General features: G+C 53.0%; 1 protein-coding gene across 2 annotated transcripts in view; it reads left to right on the plus strand.

The window, feature by feature from the left end:
* The window catches only part of LOC147235142 (titin-like), a 155954-nt gene that overhangs the window by 15370 nt on the left and 122392 nt on the right, over positions 1–18192 (plus strand). Inside the window, exons 26-46 of one of the 2 annotated variants that reach the window (XM_086146018.1) lie at positions 171–431; positions 521–781; positions 1161–1424; positions 1507–1767; positions 1899–2159; positions 2337–2597; positions 3289–3430; positions 3505–3670; positions 4067–4298; positions 4628–4912; positions 5389–5508; positions 5581–5769; positions 9851–9901; positions 14914–15192; positions 15383–15940; positions 16059–16340; positions 16429–16707; positions 16785–17066; positions 17153–17431; positions 17511–17798; positions 17880–18158. In XM_086146018.1, the coding sequence (XP_086002144.1) occupies positions 171–431; positions 521–781; positions 1161–1424; positions 1507–1767; positions 1899–2159; positions 2337–2597; positions 3289–3430; positions 3505–3670; positions 4067–4298; positions 4628–4912; positions 5389–5508; positions 5581–5769; positions 9851–9901; positions 14914–15192; positions 15383–15940; positions 16059–16340; positions 16429–16707; positions 16785–17066; positions 17153–17431; positions 17511–17798; positions 17880–18158 (5280 nt within the window). The remainder of the gene's footprint in view (positions 1–170; positions 432–520; positions 782–1160; positions 1425–1506; positions 1768–1898; positions 2160–2336; positions 2598–3288; positions 3431–3504; positions 3671–4066; positions 4299–4627; positions 4913–5388; positions 5509–5580; positions 5770–9850; positions 9902–14913; positions 15193–15382; positions 15941–16058; positions 16341–16428; positions 16708–16784; positions 17067–17152; positions 17432–17510; positions 17799–17879; positions 18159–18192) is intronic. The other variant, XM_086146019.1, reaches the window with a different exon arrangement.

Genomic DNA, 18192 nt, shown 5'->3' on the forward strand with positions numbered 1-18192 from the left:
CCTCGTGTCCATTTGAGTGGCGACAAGGGAAAGACTTATCCAAAGCGAACAATTAACTGACTGTTATTGGTTCCGCGATGTTCTTCAAGGTAACAGGTCTTTTAGAGGGTTGTGGTTTGAATGTGTCCCCGTCAGCGCGGAACTCAAGCAGTGCATCTGTTCCCCACCAGCCGTCCAGATCGTGAGGCCCATGAAGAACCAGCTGTGTGCGGAGTCTGAGAACGTTGTCTTCGAGGTGGAGGTCTCCCACCCCAACGTCGACGCTTTCTGGACCTTCAAGAGGCAGCCAATCAAAGCCAATTCAAAGTACAAGATGGAGTCAAAGAACAAGCATCACTTTCTGACAGTGATGAACGCCATGAAGGACGAGGAGGGCGAGTACATGTTCGCCGCCGGTGAGAAGATGTGCACAGCCTCGCTCACCGTGTCAGGTATGCTAAACGTCAGGCGGCTCTTATTCCTCGCTGCTCTGCTGATGTGGCGTCACGGAGCTGATGGAATACAACTCTCTCGCCGACAGGCGGCGCCATCAAGAAGCCACTGCACGACTTGGTGGTCGCCGACTCCCAGACCGCCGAGCTGGAGTGTGAAGTCGCCAACCCGACGTCGGAGGGCAAGTGGTTGAAGGACGGCCAGCCCATCGACTTCAACGACAATGTGGTCAGTGAGGTCAAAGGTACCGTCAGGCGCCTGGTCGTCCTCATCACCAACGCCTCCCACGTCGGCGAGTACACCTACCAGGTGGCGAACTCCAAGACCTCAGCTAGACTGAGGGTGGAAGGTAGGTTCTAGAGTCCACGACACACCGACTTTAGCTCAGTGTACAGAACGACATCGATAAGGTTCCCCGATCTGATGCTTGAGCCGAACATTTGCAAAAATCTAGCGATTAATACTCATATCGATTAACTTTAATTTGAACTAATATGAACTAATAAGAACTATTGCAGAAAAGAGAAGGATCAGGACGCAGACAAAACAGTTTGTCTGAAATCTAGGATTGACTAATGACATGACTGGAGGCTGCGTGATGATAGTTGTTGCTGAGAGAACAGGATGTCTTTCTTCTTTCCCCAAAGTGTTCTGAACCAGGCGTCCGGCTTCTCGCGATCGTCACTGCCTCCGGTAACAACCGCTGACCGCAACCCTTGATTCCACAGGTGTGAAGGTGAAGAAAACACTGAAGAACCAGAACGTGGTCCAGACACAGGACGCCGTCTTCAGCTTGGAGCTCACCCATGAAAACGTGAAGGGAGCGCAGTGGATCAAGAACGGCGTGGAGATCCAGAGAAGCGACAAGTATGAGATCACCGTCGCAGGCACGATTCACACGCTGAGGATCAGGAACTGCAACACACAAGACGAGTCCGTTTACTCCTTCAAACTGGGGAAGCTGTCGGCGAACGGCCGGCTGAATGTCGAAGGTGGGTCGCCGTCACATGACCGCGGGTTGACGGAGAAGTCACAACGTGGAAGGTGTTCCGACACGAATCGGTCGATCCGCAGGCATCAAGATCCTGAGGAAGCCAAAGGACGTGACGTCGCTCCTCGGCGCTTCCGCCACCTTCGAGCTGGGCCTCTCCGAGGACAACATCCCCGTGAGGTGGATGTTCAACAACACAGAGCTGAGGCCCAACGAGCACTTCAGGATGGTCTCCGAGAAGAAGACGCACAAGCTGGTGGTCCAGGACGTGAACGCCAGCAGGGAGGGCGAGTACACTGCCGTGGTGGGCCACCTCCGCTGCAGCGCCCGGCTCACCGTGGAGTGTAAGCATGACCTTCGGAGATAGAGCTTTCACCGCCGAGACCGGACGTAGCCTTCGCTTCAAGCGAACGTCTTCTTTCGAGTCCGACTCCTACCCACTTGGTGCTGATATGAGACTCTCCGGCTCCCTCAGCCCTGCGGGTCACCAGACCCCTGAAGAGCCTGGAGGTCCCGGAGACCCACGCGGCCACCTTCGAGTGCGAGGTGTCGCACTTCAACGTCCCGTCCACCTGGCTGAAGAACGGCGTGGAGATCGAGATGAGCGAGAAGTTCCGCATCGTGGTTCAGGGCAAACTGCACCAGCTGAAGATCATGAACACCGGCCGGGACGACTCGGCCGAGTACACCTTCGTCTGCGGGAACGACCGCGTCTCCGCCACGCTGACCGTCAACCGTAAGTTTATACCACTCTTGTTCTGGACTAGAACATTTGCCAGCGTCATGAAGATCGAAGTATGTTAGGCCTCTTCTTGGAGTGTTCAAGACAACGTTGTGTTCTGTCAATTCGTCGGAACTGATTCAAAGTCTAGAACCTGACTGGGTTTCTTCATCCCTGTTTTCTTGCGGCTAGCCGTTGTCATCACGACGATGCTGCGGGACCTGAACGCTCAGGAGAAGGACACGGTCACCTTTGAGGTCAACGTGAATTACGAGGGAATCACGTACAAGTGGCTGAAGAACGGCGTCGAGATCCGCTCCACCGACCGATGCCAGGCTCGCTGCAAACAGCTGACGCACACGCTCAGCATGAGGAACGTCCACTTCGGAGACAGCGCTCAGTACTCCTTCGTGGCCGGCTCTGCCGTGACCTCGGCCAAACTTCACGTGGAGGGTAAGAGAAGCTTTCACCCGCTGATCTGTCGAAGGTGGCGGAGATGTTATGGGTCCAGCAGCAGCGGCAGCAGCAGCTCTGACTTTGTCCGTGTACAAGCACTACAACTGCTGCTGCTGCTGCTGCTGCTGCTACCGCCTGAAATAACTGTAATAAATACGTTACAGATGAAGGTTCTCAGTCCTCCAGGTGGTGGTTGATCCTTGTCAAACCTCGTCGTGGCCACTGGACAAGAGATCGACCAGCGGCCACGACGAGAATCGACGAGGATTAAATATGTTTCTAAAGCAGTTTTCATCGACCCACCGCTCAAATGAGAATGAACGGGAGCAGGAAACATCGAAATAGGAAGTCATTCAGTCATTGATTATTGTCTCGGCCGATCAGCAGTCCTGTGATGGAGTTAGAGACGATGGAAACCACGCCAGGGTTAGGGTTAGGGTTAGGGCCAGGAGAGTCTGTGCCGCAGAACCAGGAATATTTCAAATTTCAGTACAAACTGTTTTGTCGGTGAACGACCGTGATGGTTTGTGTCGTTCCGTCAGACGGTACGTGATGATCGGACATTCAGACTCCACCGAGGTGGTGCCGCTTGTCCTTCATGGTCCGATCGGCTCCTCGGTCGGCCTTCGGTCTGGCGAGGTCATTATTTGAAGAAAACAGCCTGAAGGCGCCTCGCTCTGATTTCCAGCTCGTGTGGTTGAATTCACCAAACACCTGAAGGACCTGAAGATCACAGAGAAGAAGCGGGCGACCTTTGAGTGCGAGGTCTCTGAGCCCGACGTGCAGGTGATGTGGATGAAGGACGGCCTGGAGCTGGAGATGTCTGACAGGTAGCCGCCGTCAACCGGCTCCATCGGACCGGAACGGACGGACCGGGTTTAACGTTCTTCCCATCGTCACGCAGGCACAAGATGACCTCCGAGAGGTTTGTGCACCGGCTGGTCCTGCCGTCCGTTCGCATGTCGGACAGCGGCGAGTACACGGCGGTGGCCGGGGCCAGTATGTCCAAGGGTCACCTGACCGTGGAGGGGCGGGACATCACCATCTCCGCCGCCAGCAGGGACGTCACTGTGAGTCACTCTGGCTTGTTTCTGGCTTGTTTCGACGTGCCGCTCCAGTTTCCCCTCTCCTGAAAATCGCCGAGAGATTCTGCTCTGTTCCTACATCGTGTCTGCTAAAACTGGAGTATCGGTGAAGGTTCTCCCTGAGGGCCGCTCGCGTCAGAGTCTCTATTGTTAAAACCTGAGCACGTTAAGTTGCTGCAACACGTTTTCCTTCAAATATGATGGGATCAACTGTATCTTAAATCTTACAAATCCTAAATTTGAAGGTGCACTCGATCCCAGACTATCTGAACAACGATGCCCTACTTGTGCGATAGGTCTGCTTTGTTGAGGAGGGAGAAGTCCTGGCTGGTGAGTCCCTTGTGAACTGGAACAGATTGGTCAGGCGACTTGTCCTTGCAGGTCGTTGAGAAAGAGAGGGCCACCTTTGAATTTGAGGTGAATGAGGATGACGTGGAGGGCCACTGGCTGAGGAACGGAGTGGAGATCAAGTTCTCGGCGGAGGAGCGGTTCAATTATGCCGCCATCAGGAGGCTTCACCGCCTCACCATCTCTGAGACCTACAGGAGCGACGGCGGCGAGTACACCTTCATCGCCGGCAGGAACAGGAGTACCATGAAACTTCATGTCCGACGTAAGTGTGCTAAGTCGCGCCACCTTCCAGCCAAAAGCTTTGTCAGCCATCGAGACACCTTGAGGTCGCCCTCTAGCTATCTGACCACAAAAACCTAGCTCTTCAAAATTCACCCAAAAATCTGTGCGAGGTAAAACATAATTTCTCACATTTGACTAACAATGACTTTGCTTCATTCGGGGAAATCGTGCAAACATTTTCAACACTTCTGAAGTGACGGCCCTGCGAAGGGACACATTGCGCAGAAGTGCAGATGTTCGGTGATACCGTTTGAATCCGACATCCAGCTCTTCTTCTCTGACGTGGTTCTCCTCTTTCCCCGTCCTCAGTCCCCGAGCCTCCTCAGGTCACCCGGCACATGCAGCCTCAGACGGTGACGTCGGGTAAATCCATTCGCTTCGCAGTGCAGGTGAGCGGCCTCCCGCGGCCCCAGGTGTCTTGGTACAAAGACTCGCAGCTCCTGTCTACCAGCTACAAGTGCAAGCTTCTCCACGACCAAGACGAGCACACGCTGATGCTACTGGACGTCCTACCCGAGGACTCCGCCGTCTACAGCTGCGAGGCCAAGAATGACTACGGGGAGGCCGTGAGCTCTGCCTCTCTCACCGTGGAAGGTAGGCCCGAGTGCCCATCTTTCAGTGTGCGACTGCCTCTGACCACCAGGCCGTCCAGGCAGAATAGGATTTTAAAAAATTCCCAATCACGGTTGGTGTCCGGCTCAGAGGCGGCTGGGAATAAATACTGTTCATGCAATGCATGCCTGCATTAAACCCATCACGGATGAACCGTGGGCACTCGGTAGCCACGTAGCAGCGGCAGGGAAGAAGAAAGGGCTTCAGTGTCTTGCTCAACGCTACCTCAACAGGCGAGGAGGAGCGTGGGAATCCAACCAGGAACGTTCAGTTTGAAGGACGACCGCTCTAAACCCCTGAGCCACGCCGCCCCTTCGCGATGTATCATTTGACGCATCTGTTTGGATTTCAAATTATTAGAGGCCACTCAACCCCCCTAAAAAAAGAGCAGAGTTAGGGAGGCAAACGTATGAGTCCAGGTTTTCAGAGATGTAACCGATCATGTTTTAATCCCGCAGTACCCGAAGTTGTTGAAACAACAGCCCGGGTCCCCCGGCCGGTCCTCCTGTCCCCCCTGAGGGACATCTTGGTCAAAGAAGGGTATCCAGCCAAGTTCCAGTGCTCTGTGTCCGGGGAAGGTAACGATCCGTAGCAACGAATTCTCTTTGTGGTTGTCAAAAGTATCTGCTGTTCATTTGTTGCGTCTCCAGATCTGCAGATCTCCTGGTTCTGCGACAGCAGAGAGATCCGGCAGTCCAGCATCTTCAGCATGTCTCGGCTGGGTGAAGTCTGCATGCTGGAGATTCCCAGAGTCCACCCCGAACACGAGGGGGAGTACTCCTGCGTTGCCACTAATGCGTCCGGAATGGTCACGTGCGCTGCGACTCTGAATATTGACGGTGAGGTTTTCTCCTTCACACGTCACAGCGCCGGCTGGACGTCCTGCATGAGCTTCCACGGTGGATCTAACCCCTCGCTTTGCCGTTCCTGAGTGTCAACCCAAGTTTTCAAAATAGAACGGGCCCTTTGGAAATGGCTGCTAAAGCCGGTCGTTCCGTATGATCGTGCACGGCGAGGCTCACGCTTTCGGCCCATCGAGGTCTGTTGATCAAAATACTTTGAATAAATATTCATTTTGAAGGCCTGACGTTGGCAGAACTTTGCCAATAAGGCCGGTGCCCATTCTGACAATCGTGAGTCAAACGTTGGCTGGAAAAAAGTCCCGAGACTTGAAGATGGACTGTTCTTTCCAATTTCTGCTCACAGTGGACTAACAGTTCTGGCACGGAGCTGATTTCTTCTTAAACAACAAAGAAACCTCAGCCTGGCTGAAACCATCCCGCTTGTAATGACAAAGCTTGTCCTGCTCTTGTTGTAATTATTATTACACGCTCGTGGACCGACCCAGTAGAAGCCCCTTTTTAAAGCATTAGCTCGCTCTGCATCCCCGACACTCTGTGGAACCAAAAGAAGGTGATTCCGAGAACATGAACGGAAAGAAAAGACTTCATGCTTCGTCCAGGAATCCGCAGGTTACGTTGACTGAATTTCCTTTTTAACTTCTTTCATGCGAGGCTTATGTCTGTCTCGGTTGCTGCTCGCCCCGCGTCCCGCTCTGTTTTAAAATGCATTCGCGTTGTTGTCCGTTAGATCCAAAGGTAAGCTGCAGCGAACTTCTCTGCATGTCACATTTACTTGCTTCATTTCACTCCATTCCTCTGCAGGATGTGAATTGGAAGCTAATATTCATGGACGGAGATGAATGCTGGCCATCTTTGGGCTGTGCATGGTCAGCGAAATGCTAAAATGACTCTTTGTCGAATAGATAGAAATACTTTAAACGCGTCCTTCGGTATTTCCTCGTACGAAGGGTAACTGGTCAGTTTAGAACTGCCGTCCTGTCAAAGTTTCCCCGGCGAAGGTTGCCGTCTCTTTCCGACGCGCCCGTCGACCCGCCCGTCACGGTTGCTTTGAGAAACGGCGCTGAAGAGCGGCTCATGTGTTCCGGTCCACATGAAGGTCACTGCATGACACCCGACGGCAGGCACAGCCCAGGGTCTCTGGCCTGACTCTTCAGAGGAATGCCGCATGGTTGAAAACACAGCTGAGGTCTGCGGCACGAAAACACGTATCCTCCATGTTCTGACCGGCTCCGGTTGACTTTGCATGATGGCAGATGGCGCCCGGCCGCCGTCCGCGGCCTCACCCGTCCTGACTCATCCCCCACCCAGATCTTGGCACCGTAACCTGAAGAAGGATGATGTGTTGACCTAATTCTTCTACTCTTTCTTACTGCTCAGATGGGAAAACCTTAGCTAGCGTGTCAAGGGGCGGGGCCGAGCTAAGTCAGAGAGTGTCAACCCAAAGGGCAGAGTTTACCGAGACATCCTACTCCTCACGGAGAACGCTCGAGACCGTCACGGAGAGTCGAAGTTCTATGGAGATGAGCTTCTACGGAGACGAGTCCACCGTTCAGACGGAATGCTCTGCCGGCCCCGAGCTCTTGATGGAAATGAGCGACGTCCGCGTGAAAAGCGGCGAAATGGCCGAGTTCGGCTGCTGCTTCGCCGGGCGGCCCTTCACCGGGGTGGTCTGGGATCATAACGGCCAGAATCTGGCGGACACGGAGCGGGTGCGATGCTCTCAGAGCGGAGGGCTGTTGTCCCTGGTCATCCAGGGCGTTGGCGTGGCGGACCAGGGCGTTTACCGCTGTACCGCCGCCAACCCACACGGCCAGAACAGCTCGTCCGCGCAGCTCACTGTCGAAGGTGGTTGATCTTATTCTTTTTATCATTCCATCCCTCCATCCGGTCATGCTACCCCAGCCCCTCCCTTGTGTTTAATATATTATAATATATTAACCCTAGAATAACCAACAGGGGTTCTCAAAACGGGTCTGAGCATCTTTCACGGGTCACTTGGGGTCTAGCAGGGGTCTAGCAGGGGTCTAGCAGGGGTCTACTAGGGGTCTAGCAGGGGTCTACTAGGGGTCTACCAGGGGTCTAGCAGGGGTCTACCAGGGGTCTAGCAGGGGTCCACCAGGGGTCTAGTAGGGGTCTAGCAGGGGTCTACCGGGGGTCTAGCAGGGGTCTACTAGGGGTCTAGCAGGGGTCTACCAGGGGTCTAGCAGGGGTCTACCAGGGGTCTACCAGGGGTCCACCAGGGGTCTAGCAGGGGTCCACCAGGGGTCCACCAGGGGTCTACCAGGGGTCTAGCAGGGGTCTACCAGGGGTCTACCAGGGGTCCACCAGGGGTCTAGCAGGGGTCCACCAGGGGTCCACCAGGGGTCTACCAGGGGTCTAGCAGGGGTCCACCAGGGGTCTAGCAGGGGTCTACCGGGGGTCTAGCAGGGGTCTAGCAGGGGTCCACCAGGGGTCTAGCAGGGGTCTACCGGGGGTCTAGCAGGGGTCTAGCAGGGGTCCACCAGGGGTCTACCAGGGGTCTACCAGGGCTCCTCAGCTGAACGGTTAGACTTTTAGCTAAAAAAGTAGATCCGTAAGTCTGACGGACGATGATTTCTGTCTGACGCACGGACGCAAGTTGACCTTTTTCAAATCGCCGAGCACAGAGAACCAGCATCACTGCTTCGACAACTTTATTCCTCTCTTGTGTTTTTCACGAGAGAGAACGTAATCATTTTATCTCTTTCACTGTTATGTCTCCTGTAGCTTTGTGTCAGGGGTCACTCGGAGGTGACGGTTCTGAACTGAAACAGCTATGCAGGTATGAAGTGTTCGAGCATCTGGAGCCAAAACAAAGGGACAAAAGAAACATACACTCTTGGAATTCCAGTTTCTCAATTTGAATGAAGAAATTGACTTTAAGAAAAAGTATGATCAGTAAAAGAGGGGAAAACACCCTCCCATGACAAACATTACCGGAGCAAGAAGCATCGAAATGCTGCTCCGAGAGCCGATCCCTGCCTCCGTGTAGCTTTAGGTCCGGCCAGTGATGCTGGGTCACGTCTCTGAAAAACCCTTTCGTCTCCATGTGAGAGTTTGAAAGCCCCTGGCGTAGTTCACCCCCTCTTGCTGCGTGTCGCTAACCTCATGCGTCCATCCTACTAACTCCTACAGTGTTGAAACCTGGAGACGTGACCTGATGACACTCTGACCCCTAATGATCTCCTAACTTTATCCTCACCCAGCCAAGGAAGCGAATCTCAAAGCAGAAACTCCCGTCCCTACCGATTCAGTGCACACGGTGTCAGAGGCATCAGGGCGGTCGCCCCGGCAGCCCCCCGGTCCCGACGGGCACGAGGCGGCAGAGAAGCCGGGGTCGCTTCCTCCCTCGTCCCAGAGACCTCACAGCCTCGTCGGCCGCCTCCGCTTCCCCGACGCCCCGCCTCACGGCGAGCCGGGCCTCCGCGGCCCAGACCTCCTCATCAAACTGCCCCGCCGGATGCCGGGGCTCAAAGACGGCCGATCCATGCGTTGCGCTCTGCAGGGGGTGCCCGCCTCGCTTGTCATTTGGCTTTACGGCTGTTTGACGGTGGAGTCGCCGCTGAGGTTCTCCGTGAAACTTGACGGGCCCCTTTACTGTCTTAACAATGCCAGACCCGGGCGGTCGTATGTTTTGAAAAGCTCGGCCGAGGAGGCCGAGTGCCGCCCGCTGACGAAAGGTTGGCACCTGCATGCTTCTGGTCATTCCGTTCACTCAGGATGTGTTTCCCCACCCCCACCCCCGTCCTCACCCCCGTCCCCGACCCGTCCCCGACCCCGACCCGTCCCCATCTCCATCCCCAGCCTCACTCATCCACACCCATGCAGCCCGCAGAGATACATGTCTTCACTCAGGGACACCTGATCTGCGAGGCCTAACCTCTGAGGTTCAAGGCATTGAGGGACACTCACGTCACTTGCAGGCACCAGAGCGAAGCATGTTGAGAGAAAAGAAAGCCGAAGCTTCGCGGACTCTTAACGGGCCGGAACCTCCCGAGACGCCGTCCAGGTCTAATTTACTTCTGTTGTGTCTTCACAGTAACCGCAACTGGCCAAGAACCTCCGAGTCATGTCCGCGAGGAAGTCAAAGGTAAACATCGTCGAGTCTTCGTCAGTGGCACATTTGGTCTCTCCGGGTCCCGTGACCCGGTTCTGTTCAGCGTAGATGATTATAGGACGATAGTTAGAGGCCCCTCGGAACCAGAGCGCCATAATTCACTTGTCACATCGTCCTCCTGATGCTGACCATGTTTGCCCTGCTGAGAGGCGCCTTCTTGGTGCTGTTTATACATGATTTCTTCCAAAAGATACATTTCACTCTCCTTGGACAATATCAAGCAAAAACATGGAACCAAATAGGAAAATCTTCCGAATCAACTCCCACAGTTGGATGTGTTTCCGGAGCCTTCCATGGTGTCGGCGCTCCGGGTTTAAATGATGAATATGAATCAATAGTTATACTTGTGTATTTTTGTTTTTCCCTTTCATTCGGTTCCAAACATGTTTATTTGAGACAAATCATTTTTATCATGACGGCGAGTTTCAAAATCAGTCCGATTTCTAGCACCACACAATCCCCTGTGGCTTTTTTTGTTTTTACACGGAGAGATCGGTGCACGTGCACGTGCACGTGACGGGCCACCGTTGTCAGTCTTCTTTTGTGTTTCGTACAACTTTCCCCGATGAACCTCATTAATGTAATCACAAGGTTTCCTTTTCCGTTTCATTCGCATCCCGATTTGAAAATCCGCGTTTCAGTGAAATCTAATATGAAATTCCATTTGACGAAACCTCTGTCGGAACCCGATCGACACCGGATTTCTGCGGTATTCTCCACAGCTATCAAACTCCAAAAAAGTCCCTGAGGCGTTGATGTGAAAGTTCTTTTTTTCAATGCAGCTGCATTTCCTGCTCTGTTTAAAACTCTGGTTGTTCTGCTCAGCCTTCTCCAGCTCGACAGTCACGGTGGAGGAGGAAACCCAGGCATCCTTCCTAACAGGCTTTACGCTCCCAGACAGAACCCAAACATGTGAACTTAAGCCAGAGTCCAAACACTTCTTTAGCTCTTTGGAGACCAAAATAGAAAAGCCAGTTTTCCTCAGCAAACTCTGTCCGACAGATGTGTGTGTTGGGGAGACGGCGACGCTGTCTGTCAGAGTGTCGGGTCGCCCCAGACCCACCGTGCAGTGGTTCCATGACGGGCAGAAGATCACCACCTCCGCTCTTTACACACTTGTTGAGGAGCGGGACGAGTGCAGTCTGGTCATCAACAGCATCCGAAGGGAGTGTGAGGGAGAGTACTCCTGTACGGTCAGTAACAGGTTTGGCGAGTCCACCTGCACCTCCTTCTTGCATGTGAGAGTGAAGGAGCCAGAAGAGGCCGCCCAGGATGTTGGATTCGTTCAGACGGGGAAACCTCCCGAGTTCACCAAAACGATCGAGCCCGCCGAGCCGCCTGAAGGAGGTCAAGCCTTCTTCAGGTACGTTGTGACCGGAGATCCTCGGCCTGATGTTCAGTGGCTACGAGGCGGCTTCGGCATCCAGCCCAGTGGTCTGCGTGTCATCGCCAAGAACCCTGACGGGTCAGGCTTCCTTCATGTTAAGAATGTCAAGCTGGAGGACGGTGGAGTCTACACCTGTAAGGCCTCCAACCCGTTTGGGGAGGCCTCGTGTAGCGCTGAGCTCCTGGTGCTCAAAGCAACCGCCAGCGAGGAGATGGTTATAAAGACCAAAGCCTTGACAATTTCCATGACCGAACAAACCCGGTCCACGCTGTACCAGGAAAAAAGCCGGTCCGATCAGATGATTTACACCATCGGTACGGAGGACCGACGGATCATTCCTAGTGAGGAGGTGGAAACACTCGGAGAGCTTGACATCTCGGCTGCCACGCTGCATCTCGAGCAGGTCACCCGCCAGGCCGCGGTGCTTCAGGGTCACAACGTCCAGGAGACGGTGTCCACGGTTCCTGGCCGACCCCCGCAGAGCTCCGCCGTTCCTGTCAAACAGATTCACATGGCCACTTTCTCATCGTCCGTTCAGGAAAGTCAAAAGATCACCGAGCGGCACTCCGAGCGGATCCTCAGCCCCGAGCTGGTGGAGCACGACCTTGGCAAAGAGCGGCTGTTAAAGGTCCTGTCAGCTACCACAGAAGAGGTCCTCCCGCTCACTACGGTGAGAACCGAGGCCTTGAAGGACCGCTCACCTGAGAGTGTGAAGACCGTGACTGAACCCAGGCATACTGTCAGTGGTCAGCAGGTATGGTCTACCCTCCCCATCCTGGGTGAATCCTCAGGCGTTTGTCACAGACCGGAAGAGGAAAAGAGTTTCCGAGTGACAGAAGGAGTCAAAATTTTATATTCTGCTCAGTCCACCGGGCAAGAGGTCATCACAGAAAGACACTGCCAGCACCTGCCAGGTTTAGATGCACCCGTTGAACAAAGGGTCCAGAAAGAGCAACAGGAACCGGCTTCTGCGCCCCTGAGTGAAACCGCAATGGCACTGTCCAAAGAGCAGCCTTTTGAAATCCACACTCCCGTGCAGGAGAAGATCAGTCCGGGCAAAGACAGGGTTTACAAGTCAGCGCTTACTGCTGAGGAGACGTATCAGCTCCAGGGTGAGCAGGCAGGACTGCTACCAAGATTGGCAACTTCCGTGTGTCTGCAGTCGCACCGAGAAGGAGAACGACTCCTGAAGTTGCAGGTCATAAGCGATCTGGACACTTTACAATCTGAGGGAAGGTTCAACATTGAGAAACCTACCAAAGAGCAGGCGGACGTGAGGAAGAGTCCAACTCTGTTGCATTCAGTGAGTCAGGAGGACCAGAGGACTGTGGTGTGTGAGGAAACCACACGGATCTTAATGAAGACTGATGCGGAGTCCGTTCAGCCCAGAAAGGAGCTTCCACCAGCACAGTACCTCCAGTCTATGAATGCTCTCTCAACTCTGCAAAAAGAGGGCCTACTGATCATTACCAAACCCGACCTGATGATGGCAAGTCAGAAGGACGAAAAGGCTCAGAGGCATGCAGCCATTTCAGAGGAGAGACGAGAGATGACTGCCGATTTTCACAAAGACCTGGAGGCGTCCCTGGAAGGGGTTCAGTCACGTTCTCGCACCGAGCCCAAAAGTTCAAAGATCCTCCCCGTCTGCTGCCAACCCATACAGCTGCCTAAGGAGGTCCCTTTCAGCGCAGATGCCAAACAGCAGCATGCGATAGTCCAGAAAGAGGACTACTGGAACATCATGCATTCACTGAATGTCACAGACATTCAGGCTCTGGAGGAGGGTCATACAACTGGCCTTCAAACCCATGAAAAATTCAGACCCGAGATCAAGACGGAGCCTAAAATTCCCAAAAAGCCCATCTTCATAGAAGAGAAGGCAGTGGCGACCGAAAGCTGCACAATCCTAAAGGCTGCCGAACGGGACTTTGCAGTCCAAATACAGGAGGGTCAGTCAGTCCGTCAGTCAGTGTTGCTCGAAGAAAAACAAGTCCTGGTTGGAGAGCAGTCGAGTGAGATCGGATCCTCTGTGGGCTCAACTGTCAGCATGACAACCCAACCCAAAGAAGCTCTGTTTGTCCACGAGTCACTGGACATGCATGCTCTACCCAAAGAGCTGCGCTTCATCATTCAAATTCCCAAACATTCAAACGTGAATATACGGCACCAGCTCAGGAATGCTCTCCAGTCTGCTGTAGCAAGTGACCAGCCAGTCTTACTGGCTAATGTTGTAGGAAAGTTAGAGTCAGTGGAGGTGCAGGAGGTGAGGGTTCTGAGAGAACCCAGGCACACCAGGTATACCTACATGATTACATCCCCAGACGCCCCCATGGAGGTCACTTTGTCCTTTGAAGGTGAATATCCTCAGACAGCAAACCTGAGGTCTGAACTGGAGGTTGCTCTGCACGCTCTGATGTTTCAGGAGCAGCAGTGTCTCACATCGGAGCGACCGGGCACCGGCACAATCGACCGGCCTCAGAAAGCACTTGTTTCCTCCGCGCTCGGCAAGGAGGTGATGTCATCAGTGGTCGACACAGTGACGGTGGCAGAAAGCGCCGTGGGGTTTCCTCCAACGGAATCTCAATCGGCCTCTTTCAAAATGGAAGCAACTCTGCAAAGTACAAAAGTCCAGAGTCACGTTTACGAGTCCAGGCTGGCGGTCGGGAGGACAGTGGAGTCGGAGAGGGCAAGCGCTGTCGCTGATGCCGACGCCAAAGTCCCACAGGGACAGATTCCTACAGAACATGTTGATGTTTTCATACACAGAGAAAGCAGGGAGGAGTATCTGTCAGAGGCCGTCATCGTCAGCGAGTCCTCGGACAGTCTGGTAGACGACCCGGTTGTGATTGTTCCTTTGGAGGAGGTTTGTGCTGAGGAAAACCACAAGGCTGTTCTTACCACCACAATCAAATTTGTAAGCAAAGTTAACTGGCTTTTAAATGGACGGTTGGTAAAACCTGGCAAAGAGTTCACTTGTTGTAAAGATCGGGACACGTTCAGCCTAATTATCAATGAGGTTATTCAGGAGAAGCATCAAGGGGAATATACCTGTGAAGCAGAGAACGATGCCGGCAAGACAGCAACATCGACAAGACTCAAAGTAGTCTCAAGAGGTTGGATGATGGACAGCTGTTTGAAATCATCGACTAACCTCAGGCAGTGAAGTCCCGTTGTCTGCAAACCTTAAACTGCACCGACACTGGCCGACTTGCCTTTTCCTTTTTCATTTTCGTGATGTAAAATGTTGAGGTTTGAGGTTTTCGCCAGACATCAGGGGCTTCCTCATCTCCACTCGAGCACTCGTCAACTCACCTTCACTCCTCTTCCTCTCCAACCAATCACCTTTCACATCATATCTTTAAAAAGTGCATTCCCGGTCCATTCCTCCTCTGCATGACCATCCTCCAGAGACTCTTTCCCTCACGGTCACTTCATACTAAACCATTCAATCATTTTCGTTCCCTCACAGTCACCACCAAGTAATTTCTTTCCATCTCAGGTTCATTTCCTCCACAAGCAACATTCCAGGTTGTATCATTATGAAAGAATGCGAGTGTTTGACGTCTGTTTTTTGTTTTCGTCCTTCTCTCCTGAACAGCGATGCCTGTTTTCAGGCACAAAGTGGTCCCCCTGGTCATCAACCTCGGCAGCACCGCCAGGTTTGAGTGTGAGGTGGAAGACGCCCCGCATGTTACATTCAAGTGGTTTAAAGATGGGCGAACCATCAAGGAGAACGAAAAGTACCGGATCATCAGCCGCATCACCTCTTCCTATCTGGAGATCCTGAGTCCGAGCAGGGATGACTGTGGAGAATACACCTGCAGGGCCTCCAACAGGCACGGCAGTGACGAGTGCTCCGCCTCTCTCAGCATGACAGGTAAGCACACGCTTGCTGTTTCCTCCTCGCTCGATTTGGGGGCGTTCTTGATCTTGAGAAGGTCCTAAAAGGTGTCCCGTGCGGTTCCTTTGCTCGATGGCAGACCGTATTGTCATCGTTGCTTCTTTTTATCGGCCGCTCGGTTGGTGACGTGTTCCATCTTACATGTTTCTCTTCTGAATTTTTATAGAACAAATCCCCCCGACCTTTATCACTAGACCTGACCCTCAGACTGTGTTTGTTGGAAAGAGTGCAGTGATGCAGTGTGTGGTGGCAGCATCTGCCCCTGTGAACGTTGTCTGGCTCAAAGACAACCAGTCGATCCCTGCTCACTATCGTACCTCATGTGAAAAGAATACGCACTCGCTTGAGATCTCAAGAGCCGAGCCCGCCGACCAGGGGGTTTTCCTTTGCAAGGTGACTAACGACGTCGGGTCGGCCGAATGCAGCGCACAGCTGTGTGTGATTGACAAGCCCAACTTTGTGAAGCCTCTGGGGCAAGTGGTGGCAGTGGTCGGAGGCTCTCTCCATCTGGAGTGTCAGGTGGACGAGGACCATGGAGTGACTGTCACCTGGACCAGAGATGGTCGAAAGGTCCACCAGTCTCCAGATTGTAAACTATCCTTTGAGGCGAAAACGGTCACTCTTGATATCCTTAAGACCGCACTGAAAGATTGTGGGAAATATGTTTGCACAGTGACAAATGCTGCGGGCAGTGCAACTTGCAGCACTTCGGTGAAGGTCCAAGGTAAGTGCCATCAAGTAAGCTTGCAGTGTCCTTGTGTTCAACCTCTTTTTTCCCAATGCAGGGAACTTGTATCGGTCTTTGTCTTCAAGTCGCTCTTTTTAAATGCTTGCACCATCAGAGCCGCCAGTCTTTGTAAAGAGGCTGGAGGCTGCCACCATCTGGAAGCAAGGCGCAACAGCATGCCTTCAGTGCTCTGTCAAAGGATCTCCTGAACTCCACACCAGCTGGTTCTTTAATGACAGTGAACTGTCTGCCGGCGGCAGACATGGTATCAGTCTGAGAGACGGTCTTGCCTCCCTGGAGCTACGAGAGGTCGGGCCGAGCGATGCGGGAAACTACACCTGCGAGGTTCTCAATGAGTCCGGCTGTGAGAGCTGCAGCACTAAAGTCACGGTGAAAGGTGTGTTAGGATCGTCCGTTTGGCGATCGGAGACGTCGTCGGACGCTTTCATCCACCGAGTATAACTGAGGCGTCTGTTCCCCTTTAGAGCCGCCGTCGTTTCGAAAGGAGTTACTGCCCTTAGATACGATCAGAGGATCCGTAGCCATATTGCACTGTGAGATCGCAGGTTCTCCCCCACTTGACGTAGCATGGAAAAAGAACAAGAAGCGCCTTTCTGCAGACAAGAAATACAGAATGTTGTCTGAGGGCTCCCTGGCCTCTCTGGAGATCCAGTCTTTCGAGAGCGCAGACATTGGTGAATATGAATGTGTCTTATCGAACGAGGTCGGCTCCGCAGCCTCCAGATCTTTGGCTAAACTGAAAGGTTAGTGACTAAAAAACTTCGGCGAAATGTAATCTTGTAGGGCGATCGTCATCGTTGTTTGAACACTGTTATTGCAGAGCCGCCGATGTTCTCCAAGAGGATGGAGAACGTGACCGCCGTGCTGGGAAATTCTGTTAAAGTACAAGGGGTGATAAAAGGCTCCGCTCCCATCGCTGTCAAATGGATGAAAGACGCCGCGCAACTCAGAGATGACGATCCCAATGTAAAAATGACTTTTGAGAACCACATTGCTTGTATTTCTTTCTCTGCCATTGAAATGAAACATGCCGGAAAGTACACTTGCCAAGTGGAGAATGAGGCCGGGCGGCAGAAATGTGACGCCGTCTTAACAGTACAAGGTTGGACCATGTTCCTACTCCTTGCAAGTATTCCTGTGTTTCAGTCGGGATGAATGTCAAGTCTTCAATATCCTTTGGTATTTTAGAGCCCGCTAGGATCTTAGAGAAATTACAGGCCGTCAGTGTGACAGCGGGTGATTCTGTGACACTCGAGTGCACCATCTCCGGGACCCCGGAACTCAAAGTGAAATGGTTCAAAGATGATAAGGAGATGGTCAGCGGCCGCAAATACAAAACCAGTACGAAGGAGAACGCCGCCATCCTCAAGATTCTCGAGGCGGATAAACGAGACACTTCGGAGTACAGGATCGAGGTGTCCAACAAAGTCGGGAAAGACCAGTGCACCTGCACGGTTACTGTCATCGGTTAGTTTCACCCTCTCGCCTGCACTTTATGACAGGTGGCAGATAGAGCGGTGCCGATTGACGATGCGTATCTCCCCAGACCGAGCGCTTCCGCCTTCCTTCACCAAATTACTCAAGAAAGTCGACGGAAACATCGGAGGTCACGTGACCCTGGACTGCAGAGTGTCTGGATCTCAGCCGATGCGTGTTTCTTGGTTTAAAGACAGTAAAGAACTTCAGAGCGGCGACAAATACAAACTCGACTTCAGCGAACGCAAAGCCTCTTTGGAGATAACCGGTCTGCAGCAGGCAGACGGCGGCGTTTATACCTGCAGGGTGTCTAATGATGCCGGGAACAAAGAGACTAGTGGCACTCTGTCAGTCAAAGGTTAGAATCGCCACATTTAACATGAAACGTGTTAAGATATTTGATAAACCCGGGAATAATTGAACCCCCCTCCCCATTCAGAGCCTCCGGTCTTCACAAGCACGCCCGAGTCCCAGGACATTTCCCCGGGGTCAGTTGCTGTCTTAAGCGCAGCCTTTACAGGATCCGCCCCGCTGGTCGTCAAATGGTTCAGAGAGGAGAAGGAGATTTTCACCGGCGGAAAATGTTTGATAAAGAAAGAGTCCTGCTCCAGCTCCTTGGAGCTTCACTCTGTGAAACCCAGTGACTCTGCCAAATACACTTGTCAAGTGTCCAACGATGCCGGGAAGGTGGACTACACTGCCGTCCTCTTTGTAAAAGGTGCAGTTTGACTCTTTCTTCCACAGACCTGACC

The sequence above is a fragment of the Fistularia commersonii genome, chromosome 4, assembly GCF_037954325.1.
Source record: "Fistularia commersonii isolate RoL2024-O1a breed Wild chromosome 4, RoL_Fcom_v1.0, whole genome shotgun sequence".
Taxonomy (NCBI): Eukaryota; Metazoa; Chordata; class Actinopteri; order Syngnathiformes; family Fistulariidae; genus Fistularia; species Fistularia commersonii.